Source organism: Pongo abelii, chromosome 19 (genome assembly GCF_028885655.2).
Source record: "Pongo abelii isolate AG06213 chromosome 19, NHGRI_mPonAbe1-v2.0_pri, whole genome shotgun sequence".
Taxonomy (NCBI): domain Eukaryota; kingdom Metazoa; phylum Chordata; class Mammalia; order Primates; family Hominidae; genus Pongo; species Pongo abelii.
Window position 1 is genome coordinate 78187309 of NC_072004.2, and position 27397 is coordinate 78214705.

At 44.3% G+C, this 27397-nt stretch overlaps 1 protein-coding gene across 8 annotated transcripts in view; it reads right to left on the reverse strand.

Annotated features, from left to right (window-relative positions):
- The window catches only part of MARCHF10 (membrane associated ring-CH-type finger 10), a 109344-nt gene that overhangs the window by 56930 nt on the left and 25017 nt on the right, over nt 1-27397 (reverse strand). For all 8 annotated transcript variants that reach the window (XM_054537227.2, XM_054537228.2, XM_054537229.2 and 5 more), the window contains one exon: nt 2052-2223. In XM_054537227.2, the coding sequence (XP_054393202.2) occupies nt 2052-2223 (172 nt within the window). The remainder of the gene's footprint in view (nt 1-2051; nt 2224-27397) is intronic.

A 27397-nucleotide genomic window follows, 5' to 3' on the forward strand; every position in this document is an offset into this window, starting at 1 on the left:
ATCTTTCTGCCAACTTGGCTCTGTCACTGAAACCTGGTGTTTTTGTCTGGTAATTCTTCAAATTTGATGTTTTAAAGAATGTTAAGTGAATTAATTCCTCCTTTTTGTCAGTGCTGTAAGTTCCATACAGAGTTTGCTCAGTCTGAAGTACATCTGTATTAATTAGACAAACTAAAGCATTGGGTGGATCTAAATGGTTCCTTTTAATAATTTTTCTCCACGATGACAAAGCACACTATACAAACCACCACCTGATTTTAGCAAGAGGGCTAAAAATTATATTGCATAAATGGAGTTGCATTATTTAAACTTAAATTCAGGCCAGGCGCGGTGGCTCACGCCTGTAATCCTAGCACTTTGGGAGACAGAGGCAGGCGGATCCTTGAGATCAGGAGTTCGAGACCAGCCTGGCCAACATGGTGAAACCCTGTCTCTACTAAAAATACAAAAATTACCCGGAAATCGCTTGAACCGGGGAGGCGGAGGTTGCAGTGAGCTGAGATCGTGCCACTGCACTCCAGCCTGGGCAACAGAGCGAGACTCCGTCTCAACAGAAACAAACAAACAAAAACAACAACAACAAAAAACAAAAAAACCCTGAAATTCAAACTTTTGCCATTAAAAACATCCTCAATTCAATAAATTACAACTTGTACTTTGAAATATTGGTGGAATGACCTTACCTGCTCTATTTCAACCTTAAACAGCTGAATTAAAAGCCTAATTCCTGTCAAAAGTCTTTAAAATGAGAAATTAACTGTGATGATACTTTCCCCTGATTAAATAAGAAGCAAGAGTTGGGGCTTTGCCTGAGAGGACATCATTTCAGAAGTCAATTTGGTTTTGACTTCGTTAAAGCAATAAAATGTGGGTGGTTAATCTGAGTGAAAGCTGCCATGTTCCAAAAATGCATGAAGACTTAACTGGATGGGTGGTTGCACCGCAGAAGCTATTTAGGATTGGAAAGTAGCTGTGATTTGGATTTTAATGAATTGCACACTATTGACGAATTCTTCAGCAGTTAGCCTGGATCCTTTCCACTCAACTTAGACCTTTCTGCCTAGTTACTCCAACTTAAACCTCAGTTCCTGGAGGAATCAAGTTTGTCTTATAGCTGTTGTCTTTGATGGAGATGACCCTGAGAGACATTAAATTTTCAGTGAATTTTAGCCCCTTTCTGGATACTATTAAATCACTTCTGCCCCAGGCAAAAGACCGGTCTTTGCTCTAAGGCAGCTAAAGAGTGACTATTTTTCCAAATTGCACAAAAGGGAGGATTTGTCAAGCACCTTTTCTCTCAGAGAGGACAAACCCAGAACAGGAAAACTTTATTACTTTCTCTCTTGGCTATAAATTATGCTATTCAGATGTATTTGAAAGCTTCTCTTTATGCTCTTGCTTGAGCCATAAAACTTGATACCTGGAGCCAAATGCCTTTATCGCCAAGAAGGGTGAAGAAGATGAAAAGGCAGCAGCTCTAGGCGGAAGCCACACAAATGACTGGGCAGAAAATGCGGGCGGTGGAGAAAGTTACATTGCACAATTCATGCCTCCTTGACCTTATATTCTACTCTGAAATTAATGTTACTGTTTGCATGGGATCACTGGCCTTTCAAAACCTGAATTAGCCATTCAGAAAACACTAGGTTTAACCAATACCATCAATTTGATTGTTGTTGTTATACTTATTTATTTATTTATTTTTGAGGCGGAGTCTTGCTCTGTTGCCCAGGCTGGAGTGCAGTGGTGCCATCTTGGCTCACTGCAACCTCCGCCTCCCGGGTTCAAGCGATTCTCCTGCCTCAGCCTCCCAAATAGCTGGGATTACAGGCGTGTGTCACCACACCTGGTTAATTTTTGTATTTTTAGTAGAGACAGGGTTTCGCCATGTTGGCCAGGCTGGTCTCAAACTCCTGACCTCAAGTGATCCACGGGCCTCAGCCTCTCAAAGTGCTGGGATTACACGCGTGAGCCACCGCGCTCGGCTTTTTGTTGTTATTTTTAATACCGGGATTTTAGATCTGATGAATTTCAATAAGCCAGCCACTCACCTGGAGAGGGTTCACTGGGGTCCGCTGTCTCTGCTTTCCTTACAGTCATGGTACTTTTATGTTTCTGCTTGACTGATGTTTGGTCAATTGCTGGAAGTTTGGAGTCACACTTAAATGCAGATATCTTGGTAGATGATCTTGGTTCAGTTAGAGCATCCTCCTCACTAGAACTCTACCAAAAATGAAATACGTCCGAGTATCAGTGGCCAAGTAGGTCAACTTTGTTAGGCAGAGAAAACAGAAACGAGGCAAATGCAGTGACCCTCTCCAGCAATAATCCTAGAGTCTTCTGCCAGGTCAACACGCCCGTTCACCAGAGAGATTCAGATGGACTGGGCGGAGCAACTTAGAAATAATGGCAGAGTTAATGAGTCTGTTTTGTAGAACATTATGAAAGAATGCATTTTTCTGTGAGTGTGTTTTGTAGAATGTTATGAAAAGAATGCATTTCTGACCCTTAAGTAATTTGATGACCGATAAATAGCGCATGTGCTTTTAAACTTCTTATTGTTTGTTATTTGAACTACTTTGGAGACAGGCTAGAAGAAAAAATGTTCCTTATGTTAATCATATACTTGACAATGAAAAGGAAATGTAGATAGTGTGACGGAGGCAGATTAAATTAGACCTCAGTTTCAATACTCTGCGTTACTAGGTGCAACACGAGACAGACTAATCTTTTAAAAAGTCCCCTCCTTGTCACTCTTCTATAAAGAAGTCAGTATAAATCTATGCATGGACAAATCATGATTCCTGCTGTGTCAGAATATCTCAACACAGCCATGCAGACGCAATAAAAATTATCCAGGCATGGAACAGCTTTATACTTGGCCACACTTACACACACGAAAGAAAGGATGAAAACAATATAAATATCAGAAACCTGGTCTTAAAGGTGATTTAAGTACAGCCTGATGGCTTTAGGTCCTGGTGTTGGTATGACTTGCTAGGCTATCCATTCCGCGACAAATAAATCACTAGGTTCCCCCTTCCCTGACCCTGGGGGGTCGTCGGGGTGGGGGTGGGGGGGCACTAAGCTCTCTCCTCCATTGCACATTAGTCCAGTGTTGGAAAGTCCTGTGAAAATGTGGTCTTTTGCAGACATAGAATGCTAAATTAACATCCCTGGTACCTCCCCAACTGTTGCGATTTGTATTGATCTTGCTCACCGTTCTCCCTGTCAGTTGTGGCATTTTCATTTCACAGGCTCCTGACTCAGGAAAATACTCTGAGTAGCTTTGAATTATTGGGTGTGATGTAAGACAAACTAAATTCTAAAAAAGTCATCTACTTGTCAGTCTTCTGTAAAGAAGTCTACATAAATCTACAGGTGGACAGATCATTATGCTCCAAGATGATGAATCACGCTTTTAAATTTAGAGTTTGGATACAGCCTTCAAACAAATAATTCTTGTTTCTCTGCACAATTTCAGAAAACAGACCACCCTCAGATAAAGGGACCAGAAAAGCACAAGACACAACAAACTGACTGTTCTCCCCTTTCCTTTTCGATTTTGCTATTTAATTGAAATCCTTGCAAATAACTCTGAAATGTCAAAGATGAAACATTAGGTCATTTCTTTTTTCCTTTTCTTTCTTTTTTTTTTTTTTGAGACAAAGTTTCACTCTTATTGCCCAGGCTGGAGTGCAATGGTGCCATCTTGGCTCACTGCAACCTCCGCCTCTCGGGTTCAAGCAATTCTCCTGCCTCAGCCTCCCGAGTAGCTGGGATTACAGGCACCCACCATCATGCCCGGCTAATTTTTGTATTTTTAGTAGTGACGGGGTTTCATTATGTTGGCCAGGCTGGTCTCGAACTCCTAACCTTAGGTGATCAACCCGTCTCAGCCTCCCAAAGTTCTGGGATTATAGGCGTGAGCCACCGTGCCTGGCTGGAACATTAGGTCATTTCTGAACATGAGATAGGTTCTCTATTCTCAGAAAAGAAAATGTGGGCACATTTTAAGTATGACACCTAAGAATGTCACTGTAATTGGGTCCTGGAAGTCACAGTCCTGGAATTGGGTCCCAAGAAGAGCATCAATGAATAGCGGAGAGAATTTCTTCCACAAACTGCCCAACACAATCAGCTCACTGCAGTGGGTTAAGTCAACTCCCACAGGGCCCTGCAAATCAGCCCTTTCTTTCCAGCCAGTAGAAAGGCAGGAAAAATGCCCCAGGCGAGGACGACAAACACCTGTGTCAGCAGCAGCAGCAGGTGTCCGCTCAGCTCATCTTAGCAGATCCATTTCCATTACCCCCAGCCAGGGCCGGAATTCTTGGCTTGCCCCAGGCTGTGGTGAATAGGGAGGAGACCTTTATTGGTTGAGCTGTTAAGCCATGTTTATCCTTCCTCCATCCATTCATTAAACCTCAAGCCTTTAGTGCACTGAAGAGGTGAAAGCTTGGCCAATTAAACCATCCTGTTACCTGCGGGATTGTGAGCCTACATTGTGAATACATCCTTCTCTGGTTCAATCAACCTTATTTCTAGGTAGTAATCATTAAGAGTCTAGAAACTGCAGCTAGAAGTTGGTGTTTTATCAGCTATAAACTGAAGGTACAATGGCAAGAAGTCTAATACTTACAAATGTGTTAATGGACTTTTTTCCTGCTTGCCTCATTGAGAAATCTTAAATAAATCACGTCCACCTTTTGGTCTTCATTCTGTCCTCTTATGTTCTCAGCCATTTCCATCTATCCTCTTTCTTTCTTTCTTTTTTTGGAGACAGAGTCTTGCTCTGTCACCCAGGCTGGAGTGCAGTAGCGTGATCTCGGTTCACTGCAACCTCGACCTCCCCGGTTCAAGCAATTCTCCGGCCTCAGCCTCCTGAGTAGCTGGGACTACAGGCGCATGCCACCATGCCTGGCTAATTTTTTTGTATTTTAGTAGAGACGGGGTTTCACCGTGTTGCCCAGGCTGGTCTCGAACACCTGAGCTCAGGCAAGCCGCCCGCCTTGGCCTCCTAAAGTGCTGGGATTACAGGCGTGAGCCACCGTGCCCGGCCTATCCTCTTTCATGAAAACCCATCGTATCACGCAGGGAGGATCGTCCTTGAGTGGGAGAAGTTGTAGTAAATCATCCTGGCACTAAAGTGTGGTATTTAAGGCCCTGGAGCCCAGCTCCACGGGAGTGAATCCCAGCTCTTGCACATAGTAATTGTGTGATATTGGGTTAGTTCATTTCTCTGGATCTCAGATTTCATTTGTGAACAATAGTATCCACCTTTTGGTGGTTTTGTGAGGATTACATAATATATATATGTACGCATAGCACTTAGAACAGCACCATATACCTGTAACCCAGTAAGTGCCATGCAAGTATTGGCTTTTATAATCAGCCATTAATTCATGTTCAGCCATTTATAAAATTAACTAGCTAACTACTGAACATTTACTACCTGTGGCTGAAACTAAAGTCAAAGTCCCCAATGAAAAATCCTATTGGATTTCGCCTATTCCAAAAGGGTGGTATGAATGGAGTCGTGGGTTAGTTCCACACCGGACTCTTGGTTTCTTCTCCAGGGAATATAATCTATGATAGTATGACAATCTTATAAATGGCCAGTTGAAATTTATCTAGTTTTAAGAAAATATCGTGCAATGGTTTTTCAGACAGTAAAGCTCTAATGGCAAATATTTGACAACATTAGAGATAATCAAACAATAATAATTAAAATTTTAATTTTAAAGTTGATTTTTAAATTGCATCTTTTCCTCTTGTAATTTTGAAAAATAATTACAATTTTCATTCCTTCCTCATGTGTCCCCAAGTTGAAATGTCACTTGGAGGTGGAGGCAACAGCACACTGCTATTCCTTTGGGGGACGAAAGCCAGCTCTATCTTTAAAAATCAAAGCCCACGACATTAAAAACAAACAAAAAAAATAAAACAAAACCCAACCTATGTGACACTTAAGTATACTTCACATTCTCTACTGAGAATTTGATGAAAGTTCTAACAAAGCCGTGTTAACTAAAATAAGTTGACGAAATCAGTATTTTCTTGAGAATCATCATTTTTGTACTTAAGGTTTTCCAAAGATCCCGAACTTGCTCTACTGGCCTCATGCCTAATAAAGTAGAGTTATCACTCTGCCCAGGGCTAGGCGCTTTCAAAAGTTCACAGAAAGGCCCACACTGAGGAGAGAAGGAACTTAACTGGGTAAGTAGCATTGGGCAGTGAGGTAATGACATCATGGTTCAAGTAGACGTCCTGGAAGGTGAAAACGCATGGGTTGGGAAGGGGGATGAATCTCCTCGGAAATGTGAGAATGATTCGATTCTTAACAACTAGGACCTAACAATATGGTGTCTGAAATGATAAGGCGACAGTGAACAGAGATGACCCGAAGAGGAAGGAGACTAAGGCAGTTGGGGACAGAAAAGACTTCAAGTTATTTTCCAACTATTGCCTGATGGCTCCTTTCCAAGAACCGGGAAAATGGTTCTTAACTGATATGCCACTTCCTTCCCTCCCCGAGAGGTGCTACTGAATTCTGATTGATGTGTACCGAACCTATCTTTGCTGTGAGTCACGTGATGGAGGCTGAGCTGAGTGGATCTATGATATAGTGCAGGGCACAGCTTGCTGTGGATGGGAGGGAAAAGGCAAAGAGTAGTGTCAAGCTGGCGCCAAACTGTGTTGAGTACATTTGAAATGAACTTGGTCTCGTGAGATTATAAAAGAGTGTGATCAAGGCAGTGAACCTCAACCTTTAAACAGTGACAACGTGGGAAGGTCGATCAAGGGACTGTGTGTGCCACCTTCAGAGCACTGTCCCCAAAGCCCACACTCAAATTGTGCCTCAAACACAAAAACCACCTTAGGGAACTGAGGGCAGCTTGTATAAATAGCATTCTAGATAGGACGGTTACCTTTACGTAGTCATGACATATAAAATATGTTCTGCACAAAGTGCTGTGGTAGCACAAAGCAGGCAAAACTTTCTCTTGTCTAGAAAAAAACTCTTACAGCAGCAAAATCCCTCCCGTGTGTTCAAGACAATTTTGAGTGTGCCAGAATTGTACTTCTGACAATAAAGCTTCGGACAATAAAGAATGAGGATCAGTAGGCTTTTGGGTCTTTCTGGACTCAGGCACCACCCACCTGAATCAAACTGCTGCTAACTCTCATCTGTCTCCCCTATCTGAAGACGTGGCTGCCAGGTGGAGCTGGGTAAGACTAGGCACTACATGCCCTCGGTCTCCATTTTGCCTGAAGATGCTTTTTGGAGGCCGGGCGCTGTGGTTCACGCTTGTAGTCCCAGCACTTTGGGAGACCAAGGCAGGCGGATCACTTGAGGCCAGGAGTTCGAGACCAGCCTGGCCAACATGGTGAAGCCCAATCTCCACTGAAAATACAAAAAAAATTAGCCAGGCGTAATGGCGTGCGCCTGTAATTCCAGCTACTTGGGAAGCTGAGGCACGAGAATTGCTTGAACCTGGGAAGCGGAGGTTGTAGTGAGCTGAGATTGTGCCACTGCACTCCAGCCTGGGCAACAGAGCAGGACTCTGTCTCAAAAAAAAAAAAAAAGATGCCTTTTGGAGTCAGCTGGGCTGCCAGATTGCCTAAATATCACAGGCACCTGTCTACCATCGAGTTCCACAGAGAACACCCTCCTGTCTACAGTCTTCTCTCGGATTTTCAGTCCAACAAGTTGAAATGACCCAGCCTGCGGCCCTGGCTGGAGAGTGGCCTCGGTGATTTAAGTCTTCATAACATTCCATCACTACGGGGGTGCCCTCTGAAGGAGACGCATGTGGGTCTACTTGCTTTGCGATTACTATTCAGCCCACTATGGAATGGCCAGAGTGAAACTTCGCACTGCAAGTTACTGACGTGGCAAGCAGGATGTGCTAGGTACTTCTTATGATGCCAGGCAATCCTTTGTGTGCTGCAGAAATCACCATTCAGTTTACATGGTTGGTGACCACACATTTTCCCCCGCTTCCAAATACTAGTGACACCTGTGTATAGCATTATCTGGCTGTAGCAGGAGCAGGGTTCTGTGTGGTGTGAAGATGAAAAGGAAGCAGTATGTGGCCAGGAAATTGATAGATTTAAAAAACTGGAATGCAGCCGGGCATGGCAGCTCATGCCTGTAATCCCAGCACGGTGGGAGGCTGAGGCACTTGAGCCCAGGAGTTTGAGACCAGCCTGGGCAACATAGTGAGACCTTGTCTCTGCAAAAAATAAAAAAAATTAGCCAGGCGTGGTGGTGTGCACTTGTATTCCCAGCTACTCAGGAGGCTGAGGCGGGAGGATTGCCCAAGCCTGGGAGGTTGAGGCTGCAGTGAGCTGTGATTGTGCCACTGCACTCCAGCCTGGGTGACAGAGCAAGACCCTGTCTCAAAATAAATAAATAAATAAATAATTGGGGCCGGGCACAGTGGCTCACGCCTGTAATCCCAGCACTTTGGGAGACTGAGGCAGGCAGATCACCTGAGGTCGGGAGTTCAAGACCAGCCCGACCAACATGGAGAAACCCTGTCTCTACTAAAAATACAAAATTAGCCGAGCATGGTGGTGCATGCCTGTAATCCCAGCTACTCCGGAGGCTGAGGCAGGAGAATCACTTGTACCTGGGAGGTGGAGGTTGCAGTGAGCTGAGATAGCACCATTGCATTCCAGCCTGGGCAACAAGAGCAAAACTCCGTCTCAAAAAAAAAAGAAAAAAAGAACGCTAAAATGCGGTGTTTAATAGCACACTGAGATTGCCCTTGATGTAGGTGTCTTTCAGATATGGTTTTGCTACAATGTGTTTCCCCTTCATCCTTTATTTGAATTCATATTCTTTTAGCTGAGAGGAGCATCTGAGCAACACCAGGGCGCTTGGCCATCAAATGGAGATCATCGATGAAAATGCTTCCTACTCAGAATAACAGGTCATTAAACATGGAAGTCAATTGAGATGTATCATGTGCACCTATTATGTCTTTAACACCGTGCTAGGCTCTGTGAAGGATACAGAAATAAGCTGACAATGAGAGAGGTAAGATTAATGCCTTACCAGCAAAATGGAAAACAATGTTTAATCAAGGGATACGTTGTGTTGCACCCATTCTAAATGTCATGGAAAACCCCTGGGAAAAGGTGAAAGGTCAAGGGAAGGTGGTGGTGTGTGCGGGGACTTGAAGAATGGGTGGGGTCTGGCTAGGCTGGAGGCAGCACATGAGCTGCAGGATGGATGGAGTGAAAAGAGCAGGCGTGATTCTAGGACAGCCAGGCAGGTGGCTTGAGCATGGGGTGAGGAGGAGGGTGTGGGCCAGATTGTGGGGAGCCCTGAGATTCAAGCAAATGTGATAGAGAGTGGGGTCCCACTGAAGGTTTCTGAGTAGAAGAATGCTTAAAGTAGTATTTACGATTTAGCTATATATTTCTTTTAGAGAGAGAAAATAAAACATCCTGCAAATTTGCCAGTGAAATAATCTCTTTGTGGTTTCAATGGTTTATTTTTGTAAAGCATAATTCTTTTCTTTATTACAAAAGAAATGCATGCTCAGAATGGAAAAACAAAGACAAGCATAAAGGTATTTAAAACATTCAAAAACCAATTAACCTTGAAATAAAAGCTTTGAATTGGTTGGTCTGTATTTTTTTTTTTTTTTTTTTTTGAGATGGAGTCTTGCTCTGTCGCCCAGGCTGGAGTGCAGTGGCATGATCTCGGCTCACTGCAACCTCCATCTCCCAGGTTCAAGTGATTCTCCTGCCTCAGCCTCCCAAGTAGCTGGGATTAGAGGCATGCACCACCACGCCTGGCTAATTTTTGTATTTTTAGTAGAGATGGAGTATCGCCATGTTGGCCAGACTCGTCTTGAACTCCTGACCTCAAGTGATCTGCCTGCCTCTGCCTCCCAAAGTGCTGGGATTACAGGTGTGAGCCACCTGTAATGCCTGGCCCTGTATTCTTTTAGACACTTTTTAATGACTGATGGAGACTACTACCTTTCTACCAAAATCCTTTCTAAATTGCTAAGAGTTGAAGTCGGGATGTGTGGTTGCCCATCTTGAACTGAATCGTTCAGCCCCTGCACCTACTTGCCCCACTGCAACTCAGGAGAAAGGTCTCACCCAGGGGAGTATGAGCAGAAGCAATGTGTGCAGCCTCCACAGAGAAAATCTCTGGCCCTGCACCTCTGCCTATCACCTTCCTGTGAGCCGGAGAGCAACAACTTTGAAAGTCACATGTTGAAGACGGCAGAACCAGCATCAGCCTGAGTCCCTGAAAGTCTGAGAAGTGCTGCCTGCTGACCTGCACATCTCACCAGGACTGTCACATGTGCAAAAGATACACTTTTATCTTGTTGACTGAGCCACTGCATTCTTGGTCCCTTTTTTACAGCAGCTAACATTACCCTAACCTAGAATTGTACCATTCATATGGGCCAGGTGCGGTGGCTCATGCCTGTAATCCCAGTACTTTGGGAAGCAGAGGTGGGTGGCTCATGAGGTCAGGAGTTCGAGACCAGCCTGGCCAACATGGTGAAAGCCTGTCTTTACTAAAGATACCAAAAATTAGCCGAGCATGGTGGCATGGGCACCTGTAGTCCCAGCTACTTGGGAGGCTGAGGCAGGAGAATCGCTTGAACCTGGGAGGCAGAGGTCACTTGAACCTGGGAGGCAGAGGTTGCAGTGAGCCAAGATCATGCCATTGCACTCCAGTCTGGGCGACAGGGCAAAACTCCATCTCAAAAAAAAAAAAAAAAAAGAATTGTACCATGTATACTGTTTTACTTAACAATACATTGCAGCAATAGATACCTTTCTAGAACTGTTTTCAACTTTATTTTGAAAAGTTTCAAATCTACGGAGAAATTGAAAGAATAGTACAAATCACACCCTTTATTCTTTACCTTGGCAATTTGCGTTCTCTTTTTATATATAGTCTTTTTCTGAACATTTTCAAAGTGACCACACTTCAAGATACTTTACCCCTAAATACTTCAACGGGCACCTCCTATCAAAACAGACATTCTCCTGCAATGCCACAATACCATTATTTTACCTAAGAAAATTTGATCATTCCATCATATTTTCTAATACGCAGAGCAGATTCCAACCCAATTGTCCCCAAGATGTCTTTTTGGGTATACATTTGATCAATGATTCAGTCAAGGCACAATGTCTCTTTAGTCTTTTAATCTAGAACAATTCTCTGGTCTTTTTGGCTTTTTAATGATTTTTCCCATTTTGAAGCAATCCAGCCAGCTGTCTCATAGAATGTCTTACGTTCTAAATTTGATTGCTCCTCATAATAAAATTCAGTTCAATTGTTTTGGGTGTGATTATTTTATAGGTGGTGTGGTGTCCTTCTTTATAATATCCTATCAGCAGGTGCCTTGTTAGGTTGTCCCAACATTGGTAAATGCTGTGTTTGATCTATAGGATAAGGTGGTGACCACCAGATTTCTCCAATGTAAAGGTACATTTTTTCCCTTTGTAACTAGCAGGTAATCTGTGGGATGATTCTTTGGCACTGATTGAATAGCCTGTCCCTAAGTAGTATTTTACCCAGTGATTTTAGCATGTTTCAATGTGCTTTGCCTATATTGATAATTACGTTGGGGTAGCAAAATTGATGATTTTCTAATCCTACATTTCTTTGTTTGTTTGTTTGTTTGAGACAGTCTCGCTCTGTCACCTAGGCTGAAGTACAGTGGCGTGATTTCGGCTTACTGTAACCTCCGCCCCGCAGGTTCAATTCTTGTGCCTCAATCTTCTGAGTAGCACGTACTACAAGTGCATGCCTCCATGCCTGGCTAATTTTTGTATTTTTAGTAGAGACAGGGTTTCACCATGTTAGGCAGGCTGGTCTCGAACTCCTGAGCTCAAGTGATCTCCCCACCTCGGCTTCCCAAAGTGCTGGGATTGTAGGCGTCAGCCACCGCGCCCAGCCTAATTCCACATTCCTTTTACAATTATTAGCTAGCATTCTTCTCTAAAGAAGTATTTTCTTCCCCTTCTCCTTTCTCTTTTTTCTTTTTATTATCATTGCATTCTCAAGAATATGTTTTATTCAATTTTTTTTGTTCCTCAAATTGTGCCAAAAATGGTGAGTGGCAGTTCATTCAAGTTGGCTTTTAAAAAATTTTTTCAACGTTTGTTTTAGATACAGGGGGTACATATGCAGGTTTGTTACATGGGTATATTGCACCAGGTCATGAGCATAGTACCCAATAGATAGTTTTTCAATCCACATTCCCCTCCTTAGTGCACTTAGTAGTCCACAGTATCTGTTGTTCCCTTGTTTATATCCATGTGTGCTCAATATTTAGCTCCCACTTATAAGTGAGAACGTGTAGTATTTGGGTTTTTGTTCCTGCGTTAATTCCCTTAGGACTATGGCCTCCAGCTCCATCCATATTGCTCCAAAGAACATGGTTTCTTTCTTTTTTATGACTGTGTAGTATTCCATAGTGTATATGTACTACATCTTCTTTATCCAATCCACCATTGATAGGCACCTACATTGATTCCATGTCTTTGCTATTGTGAACAGCATGGCAATAAACATACATATGCATGTGTCTTTTTGGTATAATGATCTATTTTCCTCTGGGTATATACCCAGTAATGGAATTGTTGGGTTGAATGGAAGCTTTGTTTTAAGTAATTAGAGAAATCTCTAAACTGCTTTCCACAGTGGCCAAACTAATTTACATTCCCAGCAACAGTATGTAAGTGTTCCCTATTCTCCATAGCCTTGCCAACATCTATTGTATTTTGACTTTTTTTTTTTTTTGAGACAGAGTCTTGCTCTGTCGCTCAGGCTGGAGTGCAGTGCACGATCTCGACTCACTGAAACCTTGGCCTGCTGGATTCAAACGATTCTCATGCCTCAGCCTCCTGAGTAGCTGGGATTACAGGCGTGCACCACCACACCTAGCTAATTTTTGTATTTTTAGTAGAGACGGGGTTTCACTATGTTGGTCAGGCTGGTCTCAAACTCCTGACCTCAGGTCATCCACCTGCCTTGGCCTCCCAAAGTGCTGGGATTACAGGTGTGAGCCACTGCACCTGGTCTGTATTTTGACTTTTTTTTTTTTTTTTTTTTTTTTTTGAGACAGAGTCTTACTCTGTCTACCAGGCTAGAGTGCAATGGCATGATCTTGGCTCACTGCAACCTCTGCCTCCCAGGTTCAAGTGATTCTCCTGCCTCAGCCTGCCTAGTAGCTGGGACTACAGGCGCCCGCCACCATGCCTGGCTAATTTTTTGTATTTTTAGTAGAGACGAGGTTTCATCGTGTTAGCCAGGATGGTCTCGATCTCCTGACCTCGTGATCCACCCGCCTCAGCCTCCCAAAGTGCTGGGATTACAGGCACAAGCCACCACCCCCAGCCTGCTTGTCAATATCTCTCTACCTGTGTTATAGAAAATGGGATCTGGGAGCAGGAGTGTGAGTGTGAAGACAGGTTAGGAGGCCACTGCAGTAACTCAATGAGATGATGGCAGACAAGATGATCCAGATGGATTCAAAGGTATTGAGGAAGTGAAATGGAAAATTCGACTCGGTGACAAATTCAGTGCAGGGGGAGATGGAGAGCAAATGTCTGATTCTGATGCATAATATGGTTTGGCTCTGTCCCCACCCAAATCTCATCTTGAATTGTAGCTCCCACAATTCCCATGTGTCATGGGAGGGACCCGGTGGGAGGTAATTAAATCATGGGGGTGGGTCTTTCCTGTGTTGTTCTTGTGATAGTGAATAAGTCTCATGAGATCTGATGGTTTTATAAAGGGGAGTTTCCCTGCACAAGTTCTCTCTTTGTCTGTCGTCATGTAAGATGTGCCTTTCGCCTTCTGCCATGATTGTGAGGCCTCCCCAGCCATGTGGAACTGTGAGTCCATTAAACCTCTTTTTCTTTATGAATTACCCAGTCTTGGGTATGTCTTTATCGGCAATGTGAAAATGGACTAATTACAATGCACAAAAAGAAGAAGGAAGGGCCACACTGGGACCTCTAGCATGGGCCTGTTGGGCTTGAGGTGTCTTTTGAAACGCCTGAGTGAGACAGTGAGTAAACAGCTGAATATTCTGATTTGGGGATCAAGGTGAGGTCTGGGTGGGAAATGCAGGCCTGGGAGTCATTGGCAGTTGACATCTTGACTTTGGCTGCTAAAATGTTCAAGAAGCAGAGTTTCTTGGGGGCAGGGCATTCACTTGCATGGGAAAAAAATTACATCTTTATTTTCTCCAACCTCTAATGAAATCTAAGCATATTTTTCATCTATGAATGCAGGCGACAAGCCACAGCAGCATTAGCAGGACCTGTGATCTTTGTCACCATTAGAAATCACAGATATTTTCACATCTCATTAAATTGGTTACAGATGTCTCAAAATACCCTTTACACCCATTGCTTGTTATTTAATGTGCTAATAAAGAAGCATGTATATTACTCAATCACAACTTTCTAAAAATATTTTGATGACTATTTCAATAAAAGTGGGTTCCTTTGAAAGCCCATGTATCTCATTTTATGTTTTTGAAAATATTATTCTGAGAAGGAGATCTAGGGAGTTCACCATGTGGCCAAAGAGGTTTGCAGCACAAAAATGAGATAGAACATCAAGGAAGAGATGAGAAGAGAGCCCAGCCTGGAGGAATCCCAGGGTTCAGAGCCTGGGTGGAGGAGGATGAGAAGTGGAGAATGAGAAACCGCCCCTGGAGACAAGGGGAAACTAGGAGGAGCAGGTGGCTTTGCAGAAGCTCAGAAGGACAGTGTGTCCAGGAGGGGCTGGTGGCCAAGCAAATGGACAGCCGCGGTGAGGTCAAGCACAGTGAGGACAGAAAGAGACCCGCTGCGTGCAGAGACGGGGAAGTCATTTGCTGAAGAGCCATTTCTGTGGAATGATGAGCATGGAAGCCAGATTGGAGTGGGCTGAGGAGTGAGTAGGAGGTGGGGAAATGGAGTCAGTCAGTGTAAATAATTCTTTTTAGAACTTTGGCTGTGAAGGGGAAGAAATAAGTGGAGGGGGATGTGGGATAAGGAAGGGCTGTTCTGTTCTTTTTTGCCGAGAGATCTCAGATCACGATTAAATGTGGATGGGAAGGCTCTGGCACAGAGCAGGGGATCCAGATGGGAAAGGGATGAGCCCCAGGCTCACGGGATCCCAGGCACAGGTGGAGAGGGCGGTGATGGTGGGAGACAGGGGCTGGAGTAACAGTAAGCTCAGGAAGTTTCCAGCTGAGGGACACTATGGCGTGAGGTGGAAGAGAGGAGGGTGTGAAGATTAGGGAGAAGGAAGACGGTTTGAGGAGGAAGACAGCGTGGAGCAGAGAAGAGGGGCAGCACTGAGGAATTCCAGAGGCTGTGGACTTTCAGCGGCATCACTTTTGAAAGTTGAGTGACTTTTCTCCAGCAGTGGCTGGTGGCCTGGATATGAGGTAGAAGATGATGGATGGGTGGGATTTCACCAGACAAGTGTAAAAGAAGACAAAAGGACAAGAGAATTATTAAGAATTATCAAGCACAGGACCTAGGCTGTGTAGGGAGGACACGACAGTGTGGAGGGGACAATCACAGGGCAAAGAAAGAGGAATCCACGGGCGAGAGGTTCCCCAGAGGTGGAGGAAGTGTCACTGCGGAAATGGTTAAACAGCAGAGCCGGAAGGTCTGGAGACCTGTGATGATCCAGCGATTTTGGAGATGAAATTCTTTTGGGTGATGACGCCACCTGGGATGTGCTATTGGGGATGGGGGTGGCAGAGTGGGACGGAGGAGGGCACTTGAGGAACTCGAGATCTGAGATGCCAGGATGTGGCTGGCTTAGCCTGGAGGATGCTGGAGTCAAGGATTGTGGCGGGAGATCAGGAGATGTTGTGGGAACAGAGACTGAACTGCCTGCCAAAGTCTGCACTGCCAGGGGACTAACAGTGGCAGGAATGACAAAGGGGAGAGGATGGTAGAATGAAACAGCACAAGCCTCGGTGGACGGTGTTTCCACCAGAGCCTGGTGGGCAGTGGTCTGGAGCAGCAGCGGGAGTAGGACAGCCTCAAGGAAAAGCCAGCTTCACTGCGGCAGGGAGGGGAGGGAGCTCTGAGAAGGAGTCTGAGGTGCATTTCCTGCGCTGAAGGGAGGATGCACCGCTCACCATTTCCCAGACCTGCCCCTCCTTGACTCAGGGTCTTCCTTCCTCCTGTAACGTCCTCTCTACCACAGCTCCCCAGCCCCACCTCCAGATTCCCAAATCTTGTCGGTGACTTAAGATCCAGCTTAAAAATCTGCATCCTCAAAGACTGGGCGTGGTGGCTCACGCCTGTAATCTCAGCACTTTGGGAGGCTGAGGTGGGTGGGTCACGAGGTCAGGAGTTCAAGACCAGCCTGGCCAAGATGGTGAAATCCTGCCTCTACTAAAAATACAAAAATTAGCCGGGTGTGGTAGCTTGTGCCTGTAATCCCAGCTACTCGGGAGCCTGAGGCAAGAGAATCACTTGAACCTGGGAGGCGGAGGTTGCAGTGAGCTGAGATCTTGCCACTGCACTCTAGCCTGGGCAACAGAGCAAGACTCCCATCTCCACAAAAAAGAAAAAACAAAAACAAACAAAAAAACTGCATCCTCTATGAAGCTTTCCCAGGTCTCCCCCTGGTCTTTTTTTTTTTTGAGATGAAGTCTCGCTCTCTCGCCCAGGCTGGAGTGCAATGGTGTGATCTCCATTCACTGCAACCTCTGCCTCTTGGGTTCAGGCAATTCTCCTGCTTTAGCCTCCCGAGTAGCTGGGATTACAGGCACCCACCACCATGCCCAGCTTATTTTTGTATTTTTAGTAGAGACGGGGTTTCACCGTGTTGCCCAGGCTGGTCTTGAACTCCCGACCTCAGGTGATCAGCCTACCTGGGTCTCCCAAAGTGCTGGGATTACAGGCAGAAGCCCGGCCCCCATAGCCTTTTTATTATGCTCATCAGACACTGTTTTGAACTACAGACATTTGTATATGCCTTAGTTTACCAACACTGTCAGCCATCCGAGGGGGGGGGCGTGGCTTATTCATTACCCAACACGGTGTCTTGTACACAAGTGACTTTAGTTTCCTTATTTTTTATTTTTAAATTTTTAAAATTTTATTTTATTTTTAATTGACAATAATTGTATTATAATTTCTGAATGAATAAAGCAATATAAAAACAAAATAAAAGAGTTTTAGGATGAAATGCTGTATGCTATAAAATATATGGAATGCAGGTATGAACCTGACTAATTTTGTCTCGCAATTTAAAATTTTTAAAATTTTGATATTTGAATTTTAAACGTCTTTTCAATTATTTATTTATTTATTTAGAGACAGGATCTCATTCTGTCTCCCAGGCTGGAGTGCAGTGGTGTGATCATAGCTGAGTGCAGTGGTATGATCATAGCTGAGTGCACTGGTGTGATCATAGCTGAGTGCAGTGGTGTGATCATAGCTCACTGCAGCCTTGAACTCCTGGGCTCAAGTGATCCTCCCACCTCAGCCTTCCAAGTAGCTGGAATTACAGGCTAATTTTTAAATTTTTTGTAGTGATGAGGTCTTGCTATGTTGCCCAGACTGGTCTTGAACTCCTGGGCTCAAGTGATCTTCCCAACTTAGCCTCCCAAAGTGCTGGGATTATAGGCATGAGTCACTGCGCTGGCCTTTAAATGGTTTTTAATAAGTACTTTGGTTTTAAAAACTGGAAACATTTTTCAAAATAGAGAATTTAAAGAAAATGTAGTAAACAAACACATAGCGCTACTTACAAAGGAAAAAAAGACATTTTATTATAATCTCCTCTCACACAATGTCTGAGCTGCTAAGACCAATCAACACAGGGAACCCTTTGGGTCAGAGGTCACCAATCCTCTGCACCAACAATTCACTGAGCTGGGATAACAATTGGTGCTTCTACCAACCCGGCCACATGGCAGGATCACCCTGGTGCAAGGACGAGGCTGTCTTACTTATGTGTCGAAAAAGGCAGGACAACTTTCTGGAAGCATTCGCAATTCAAACGGACAGTTCTCCCATTTTAATGTCATGCCCTATTTTAAAATTACCTAGAGGAACTCAGACGAAGCACAGAAACGAAGGAGAAATTAAGCGCTGCTGGCTTTGCCCAAGATAGCTAGTACTTGTTTGCTCCATTAATGCTGCTGAAGATCTCCAGCACCCTGGTCTGCCTACAGAGGGGTTTGCACACCAGTATTCCAATTACTCTATAACCTAATCATAAAAGAAATAGCCAGTTCAGTCTGGTGAGTTATCTGGCGGAATCTTCAACCACAACAAGATGACCTCCCTTATAATGTACAAGTGAGTCCTGGGTCAACTTCAGGCTGTTCTGAGTTTCCTCCGTCTACTCAGAGCTGCAATCCTGCCATTCTTATGCCTTTGCATCCGTGCCTACCCGTGACCAAAGGAACCTGGTGTTTTAAAGAAGCCATCTGTCCCTCTGTAGAGTGGTATGCCAGGAAAAGAAGGCTTTATTTAGCTGGCTACTCTGGTCACCACTTGTTCCGGGGTTTCAAGAGGGTCTGATCATAACGGACTAATCTTCTAGCCCAAATGGCCACTGCAGATTGGCAGCCTTACCAAACCATTCTCCCGTCAATCATTTCCAGCCAGGTCACGGAGCATTCTCCACTCCAAGTCACATTATCCCCTTTCTTCTCTTGCCCAGGGTAATGATCCCTATTCTGGCTATTATGGCGATATGGTTACAACTTTTGATAGGTGCACACTCCTAAAACATTCTTGCAATCAAGGTAAGAGGTGGAGCTCAGACAATGGACCAAACTGAGGACTAGATAAAACGGGGATGGGCTGGAAGCAGCTTTCCATAAGACTTGCCCACCAATGTGCCATGTCAGTTTACCACTGCCATGGCAACACCTGGGAGTTACCACTCCTTTACATGGCAATGACCTAACGACCCAGAAGTTACCACCCTTTTCCTAGAAATTTCTGCATAATCCGCATGCTATTAAAAGTAGGTATAGCCTGGGCGAAGTGGCTCATGCCTGTAATCCTAGCACTTTGGGAGGCCAAGGTGGGCAGATCACCTGAGCTCAGGAGTTTGAGGCCAGCCTGAGCAACATGGTGAAACCCCATCTCTACTAAAAATACAAAAAATTAGCCAGGCATGTTGGTGGGTGCCTGTAATCCCAGATATTTGGGAGGCTGAGGCATGAGAATCACTCGAACCTGAATCACTTGCAGTGAGCCGAGATCCTGCCACTGCACTCCAGCCTGGGTAACAAAGTGAGACTCCATCTCAAAAAAAAAAAAAAAAGTAGGTATAAATATGACTTGAGAATGACCCTGAGCTGCCACTCTGGGCACAATGCCTATAGGGTAGTCCTACTCCACAAGGAGCAGTCCGTCTGCTGCTGCTGTGCACCACCACTTCAATAAAAATTGCTGCCTAACACCACCGGCTCCCCCTTGAATACTTTCCTGGGCAAAGCCAACAACCCTCCTGGGCTAAGTCCCAAGGTTGGGGCTCACCTGCCCTGCATCACAACTGTCAGTCATCAAATATGCATGGGGCTCTTATTATGTGCTAGGCATTGGAAATATAACCACAAACAGTGCCTCCTCTTTTGACTAGCTCCCAGCCTAAGGAAGGAGGCAGACAGAAAGATGTACCCCATGGTGGGCATGAGCCCAGAGGGTGTTCTAAGAATACAAAGAAAGGATGAGCAAAACCACTTGACCCCCAGGAGAAGCTCCAGAAACTTTTTTCAGAGGAGGTGCCCTCAGAGTTGAGGGTGCACAGAGGCTGGTCAGATGAACTCGGGAGGTAGGCAGGGGTCAGGCACACAAGGGCCTTGGGTACCTTGCAAAGGTGTCTGAATTTGATCCCAAAGACAATGGGAAACCACTGAAGAATGTTTAATAAAGGAATGTTATGATCCAATTTGATCCTAGAGGGGATCTATCTCTCTCTCTTATAGCAGCCTGGAAGACTGCCTGTAAGGGGAAAGGTAAAGACAAAATCATTAGGGAAATGACAATAATCCAGACAAATCCCAGCACTTTGGGAGGCTGAGGCGGGTGGATCACCTGAGGTCAGGAGTTCAAGACCAGCCTGGCTAATATGGTGAAACTCTGTCTTTACTAAAAATACAAAATTAGCCGGGCATCATGGCGCACGCCTGTAGTCCCAGCTACTCGTGAGGGTGAGGATCACGCCACTGCACTCCAGCCTGGGTGAGAGAACAGGACTCTGTCGCAAAAAAAAAAAAAAAAAAAATCCAGACAAGAAAAGAGAGGGCCCTACAAAGGCAGGTAAAAGTGGACAGATTCGAGGGAGAGGAGAGGAGACAGGCTTCAGTGTTTGATTGCTGGAAGTAGGAGGAGGAGCAGAAGAAAGAGGAGGCAGAGTCTAAGATAATTTCCAGGATTCTGGCTTAGGCAGAAATAAGAACTTCAGGAAGAGGAAGCAATTTGAGGGGAGATGATGATGTATTCAGCACCGTGAGCCTGAGGGGCTTGTGGGACCTGCCACGGTGAACAGAGCAACAGCTAAAATGGAAAACAAACTCAAAGGAAAATTCCCACAGATCCGCACCTGTCAAACCGTGGGCTGCACATTCTCTCTCTACATGACGTGCATTTCAGGCTCCAGATGCCGTGTGCAAAGCTGCGTTCTTACCCAGTGCACCTCGAGGGCGCAGAATCTGAGCTAGAGTCAAGAGGGCGGCTGTGAAGAACACCACGCCAGGTGTTAAGGGTGACTCACAGCCTCCCAGGGTGGGGCCGCCTGGCAGCTAGAACCAGCGTGTGCATGCGCGACCTGCCTCATCAGCACACAGGCCTGGGGCCAGAAAGAAGAGAGGCCCGACCCACAAGGAATCTGACAATGGGCAAGCAGAAATTAGAGAAAATTAAAAGCATGACTCATGGAACGCATATGCCACATCCTAAGCCGTGGCTGCTTTCATGACACCGTGAAGGGTGTCAGTGGGTTGACATTGACAGACTAATGGGAGGACGTCTCCCCAAGAGCCGTTTGAAAGTGGAGAAGCTGAAGGTTTCATGGACACGATAGGATGAATCAATAGGGAATGAAAGGAGTCATGCAGATATACCCAGGTCATAGAAAAACAAAAAATGCAAATCGAGCCAGCCTCCACGGACAGCTGAGTCACCCGAGAGCTAATATTTGCTAGGAGCCGCAGTATGCAAAGCATTGTGCTATGGATTATGCAGGGCTGGATTCTGGGAAACAAAACCCCTCCCTGGCTCATGGGGTCTTGTTTTGCTTTTGAGCTTGACCATAATCTGGAGATGTGCTGAGCCATAGAACTTTCTGTAGTGACGGAAGTGTCCTAGGTCTGCATGGTCCAATATGGCAGCTGGGTGGCCGAGTGCAGCGGCTTATACCCGTAATCCCAGCACTTTGGGAGGCCGAGGCGGGTGGATCACCTGAGGTCAGTAGTTCAAAACCAGCCTGGCCAACATGGCGAGACCCTGTCTCTACTAAAAATACAAAAACTAGCCGGGCGTGGTGGCAGGTGCCTGTAATCCCAGCTATGCGGGAGGCTGAGGCAGGAGAATTGTTTGAACCTGGGAGGTGGAGGTGGCAGTGAGCTGAGATCTCACCACTGCACTCCAGCCTGGGTGACAGAGCGAGACTCGGTCTAAAAAAAAAAAAAAAAACCAAAAAACAAAAAATAATATGGCAGCCACTGACCAGACGTGCTCTTGAGTGTGTAACATGTGGCTAGTGTCACTAGGGATCTACACAGTACATTTAATTTTAATTAATTTAAACTTAAAGTTTAATTGCCACACGTGCCTAGTGGCCACTGTATTGAAAGGCACAGTTTTAGACCTTTGCTGCTCTCACGCATGGCTGGACATTCTGACTTTTTAAGCCATTGCAGGCTACTTGAAAAGACTTTATTTTTTATGTTAATCTCTAAAATTCGTGTGGATTCTCATGAACAAAACAATTACAGTGTTTACGTTGGGTAACAGCCTTCCTCTGGAGGCGCACCTTGCTTGCTGGTACAGTCAAGTGACTTCATTGATGTGAACAGCACACTGGGCCAGGCCTGGGGCACCGCCAGCTGCTTCTCGGTATCAGGTTCACTGCGTACGCCTCCTTCCGATGTAACCTTGAGTCCTGGTGACCTGGAATCTAAATATTTAGCTGCTCGTTTGCCAACAGTGAAAGGACTAGAATTTTATTTTTATTAGCAGAGCAAATGGTGCACTTAAAAAACTGACAGTGATCTCTGCCTTCCTTCCCAATGAAGTGAATGCAGTGAGAACGTGTCCTCAGTCCTTGAGGCTTGTGCATTTGGAACGACGTCCTTTCCAGTGAGGATACAGGATCTTGGAAAGATGAGAAGGGCCCGTGAGGTGTTGCATTCTAGAAGCTTGCGGCTCACCATGTCCTGGGCCAATTAATCATTTTCATCATCTTCTATGGGGAAATCGGGGCTCCTGTCCCCTCTCTGTGAAGGTTCGCGGGGACAAAATTCTTTCCGTGCCTCCGTCAATCACAGCAAGCTCCTCTGGGCCAGCAGCTGCCTCGCGGGTGCCCGGGAAGGAGGGGCGTTGCTTTCTCTTTATATCCAGAAGTCTCTTTGCTTTTTAGTCTACTAAATTACCCACTTTCTAGTGGGTTATGCAGAGCCACTATTTATTTCCCTGTTAAATTCCAATCTGATGAAACAGTTCACAGGGTTGTATGTAACTATGAAAAGGGTCTAAAATTAAGTTGTCGTATTAGGTTGGCTTTTCAAAATGTGGCCTGGGACTGGGCTGAGGGATCCTAGAAGCCTCAGAACCTTCTCCTCCACCAATACCTGTTGGAGCATCACTTGCAAGTATATTTGGACACCAAGGCAGTTTATAACGTACTGTAATGTCAGTGTGCCACTTAGGAGTCTCCCTCGTTTTCACAATGATCCCACGAGATATGCATAATAAGTATCTCCTTGATAGGAAACTGAAGTGCTTGCAAGTGGTTTGCCTGAATTCACACTGTAATGAGAGGCAGAGCTGGCCCTTCATAAATGCTTTCTACTATGCCAAGCCACGAACGTAAATGTATTTAGGAAGTACCACTCTAAAGAACCTCTCAGCACAGGCTTGATAGGTGTTGCTTCATCTTGGACTTAGATGAAATCCAACTGCTGCATAACCAGCAGTTAGAACCACTGGTTGTGGTGAGGAGGTTATGCCAGGATGAAGCAGCCAGCAGGTTAACTGTGTGTCTGGGGATCTGCCCATCTCAAGGCAGTTGTCTGGAAGGATACCTTGACACTGAAGCCATTATTTGATGTTAAATGCCTTGTTCGTTCCAGGCTCATCAGAATTGTGACAATTGGAGTCTGGGTTAAGGAATGAACAAGTGATGAAAATTGCAATATAAGTGTCAAAATTTGGTAGTGGTAAGAAGCACATAGTGACTGAACGGTGGAAAAATTTCCATGGATTAAGCAATTCGCTTTCATAATAGCCACTCAATCAGAGAAGGAACCTGCCTTTACAAATCAGAGGCAAACGCTATTTTGAGTTTTCAGATGCTGCAGTCTCTAGGAGGAAATGACTTGGGATATTTCCACCTAGGGAGGAAGGCTTTGTTTGGGTTTACATCATCTCACCGAGCTATATATCATTCTCCTGCCCCTTTCTGATTGACCGAGAATCTTTTGCAACTCTAGTGCCTGATGCAACATTCAATACACTGAGCTCTGGACACTGGATCTGTTTGGCCTTGGTTCTCTTTTGAGACATGACAGCCTTCTTATTCACAGCTTCCCCTGAGAGACTAGCTCCGGGACCTCCCTGGAGTTGTGGACCCTGTGGGAAGAGGTTGAATAAGTTCTGCATTCCCTCAGGATGGCCAGCCTATACTCTGAAGGTTTGCAAACAACTGTATTTTTTTTTTTTTTTTTTGGAGACAGAGTCTCGCTCTGTTGCCCAGAGTGGAGTACAGTGGTGCGATCTCGGCTCACTGCAACCTCCGCCTCCCAGGTTCAAGCTATTCTTCTGCCTTAGCCTCCCAAGTAGCTGGGACTACAGGCGCATGCCACCACGCCCAGTTAATTTTTGTATTTTTAGTAGAGATGGGGTTTCACCATATTGGCCAGGCTGGTCTCAAACTCCTGACCTTGTGATAGCCGGCCTTGGCCTCCCAAAGTGCTGGGATTACAGGCGTGAGCCACCGCACCCGGCCAAACAACTGTATTTCAATAAAAATTGGGGTAGGGGTTCAAATCTGGGAGGGGAATCTCCAAACCAATCCATGATTTTGGGGGTTGAAGATTTCCTGGATCTGGTTTGAGTCTCATAAAAGATCTCTGGCTTCATTCATATCAAGAAAAACCCAAAGGATTGAGCCAGGCAGGATGGACGTTATGAGAGCACAAGTTGAATGGCTGTTAAGAATGATGCATTCAGTGACACTTCCTCTCACCCCGCCCTTCCTCTGCTTTTGTGTCCAGGGGCAGATCCTCCAGTATCCCCCAAAGAATATCTGTAACGCAGAGAGCAAAGCAGAGGTGAATTTCACTGTGGAAAATTTTGATTGTGTCACTTTTCTTGGTAGAGAAGATGAGGCCTTGATGACACTTGTACAATCAGGGCTCAAACACTTGGGATATCATTATCTGGAGAAAACTGAGATTACGTAAGCAATGTTTCTTGTTCTCTGACACACGGAGGGACAGTGTCATAGTGCAAACATAAAATATCCTGTCCTCGTATTTTAGAGGAAAAATTGCCAGTTTTTTTTTTTTTTTTTTTTTTTTTTTTTTTGCATTTTACTATGTTTTTCTTAAAAAAAAGTTGTATTGGCTGCTCCTGAATGACTACTGGGTAAATAACGAAATGAAGGCAGAAATAAAGATGCTCTTTGAAACCAATGAGAACAAAGACACACCATACCAGAATCTCTGGGACACATTTAAAGCAGTGTGTAGAGGGAAATTTATAGCACTAAATGCCCACAAGAGAAAGCAGGAAAGATCTAAAATCAACACCCTAACATCACAATTAAAAGAACTAGAGAAGGAAGAGCAAACAAATTGAAAAGCTAGCAGAAGGCAAGAAATAACTAAAATCAGAGCAGAACTGAAGGAGATAGACATACAAAAAACCCTTCAAAAAATCAATGAATCCGGGAGCTGTTTTTCAGAAAAGATCAACAAAATTGGTAGACTGCTAACAAGACTAATAAAGAGGAAAAGAGAGAAGAATCAAATAGATGCAATAAAAAATGATAAAGGGGATATCACCACCGATCCCACAGAAATACAAACTACCATCAGAGAATACTATAAACACCTCTATGCAAATAAACTAGAAAATCCAGAAGAAATGGATAAATTCCTTGACACATATACCCTCCCAAGATTAAACCAGGAATAAGTTGAATCTCTGAATAGACCAACAGGCTCTGAAATTGAAGCAATAATTAATAGCCTACCAAGTAAAAAAAGTCCAGGACCAGATGGATTCACAGCCAAATTCTACCGGAGGTACAAAGAGGAGCTGGTACCATTCCTTCTGAAACTATTCCAATCAATAGAAAAAGAGGGAATCCTCCCTAACTCATTTTATGAGGCCAACATCATCCTGATACCAAAGCCTGGCAGAGACACGACAAAAAAAGAGAATTTTATACCAGTATCCCTGATGAACATCGATGTGAAAATCCTCAATAAAATACTGGCAAACCGAATCCAGCAGCACATCAAAAAGCTTATCCACCACGATCAAGTGGGCTTTATCCCTGGGATGCAAGGCTGGTTCAACATACGCAAATCAATAAACATAATCCATCACATAAACAGAACCAACGACAAAAACCACATGATTATCTCAATAGATGCAAAAAAGGCCTTTGACAAAATTCAACAGCCTTTCATGCTAAAAACTCTCAATAAACTAGGTATTGATGGAACATCTCTCAAAATCATAAGAGCTATCTGTGACAAACCCACAGCCAATATCATACTGAATGGGCAAAAACTGGAAGCATTCCCTTTGAAAACTGGCACAAGACAGGGATGCCCTCTCTCACCACTCTTATTGAACATAGTGTTGGAAGTTCTGGCCAGGGCAATCAGGGAAGAGAAAGAAATAAAGGGTATTCAGTTAGGAAAAGAGGAAGTCAAACTGTCCCTGTTTGCAGATGACATGATTGTATATTTAGAAAACCCCATCATCTCAGCCCAAAATCTCCTTGAGCTGATAAGCAACTTCAGCAAAGTCTCAGGATACAAAATCGATGTGCAAAAATCACAAGCATTCCTATGCACCAATAACAGACAAACAGAGAGCCAAATCATGAGTGAACTCCCATTCACAATTGCTACAAAGAGAATAAAATACCTAGGAATCCAACTTACAAGGGATGTGAAGGACATCTTCAAGGAGAACTACAAACCACTGCTCAACGAAATAAAAGAGGACAAAAACAAATGGAAGAACATTCCATACTCATGGATAGGAAGAATCAATGTCATGAAAATTGGCCATACTGCCCAAGGTAATTTATAGATTCAATGCCATCGCCATCAAGCTACCAATGATTTTCTTCACAGAATTGGAAAAAACTCCTTTAAAGTTCATATGGAACCAAAAAGGAGCCCTCATTGCCAAGACAATCCTAAGCAAAAAGAACAAAGCTGGAGGCATCACGCTACCTGACTTCAAACTATACTACAAGGCTACAGTAACCAAAACAGCATGGTACTGGTACCAAAACAGATATATAGACCAATGGAACAGAAAAGAGGCCTCAGAAATAACACCACACATCTACAACCATCTGATCTTTGACAAACTTGACAAAAACAAGAAATGGGGAAACGATTCCCTATTTAATAAATGGTGCTGGGGAAACTGACTAGCCATATGTAGAAAGCTGAAACTGAATCCCTTCCTTACACCTTATATAAAAATTAATTCAAGATGGATTAAAGACTTAAATGTTAGACCTAAAACCATAAAAATCCTAGAAGAAAATCTAGGCAATACCATTCAGGACATAGGCATGGGCGAGGACTTCATGACTAAAACACCAAAAGCAATGGCAACTAAAGCCAAAATTGATAAATGGGATCTAATTAAACTAAAGAGCTTCTGCACAGCAAAAGAAACTACCATTAGAGTGAACAGGCAACCTACAGAATGGGAGAAAATTTTTGCATCTATCCATCTGACAAACGGCTAATATCCAGAATCTACAAAGAACTTAAACAAATCTACCAGAAAAAAACAAACAACGCCATCAAAAAGTGGACAAAGGATATGAACAGACACTTTTCAAAAGAAGACATCGATGCAGCCAACAGACACATGAAAAAATGCTCATCATCACTGGTCATCAGAGAAATGCAAATCAAAACCACAACGA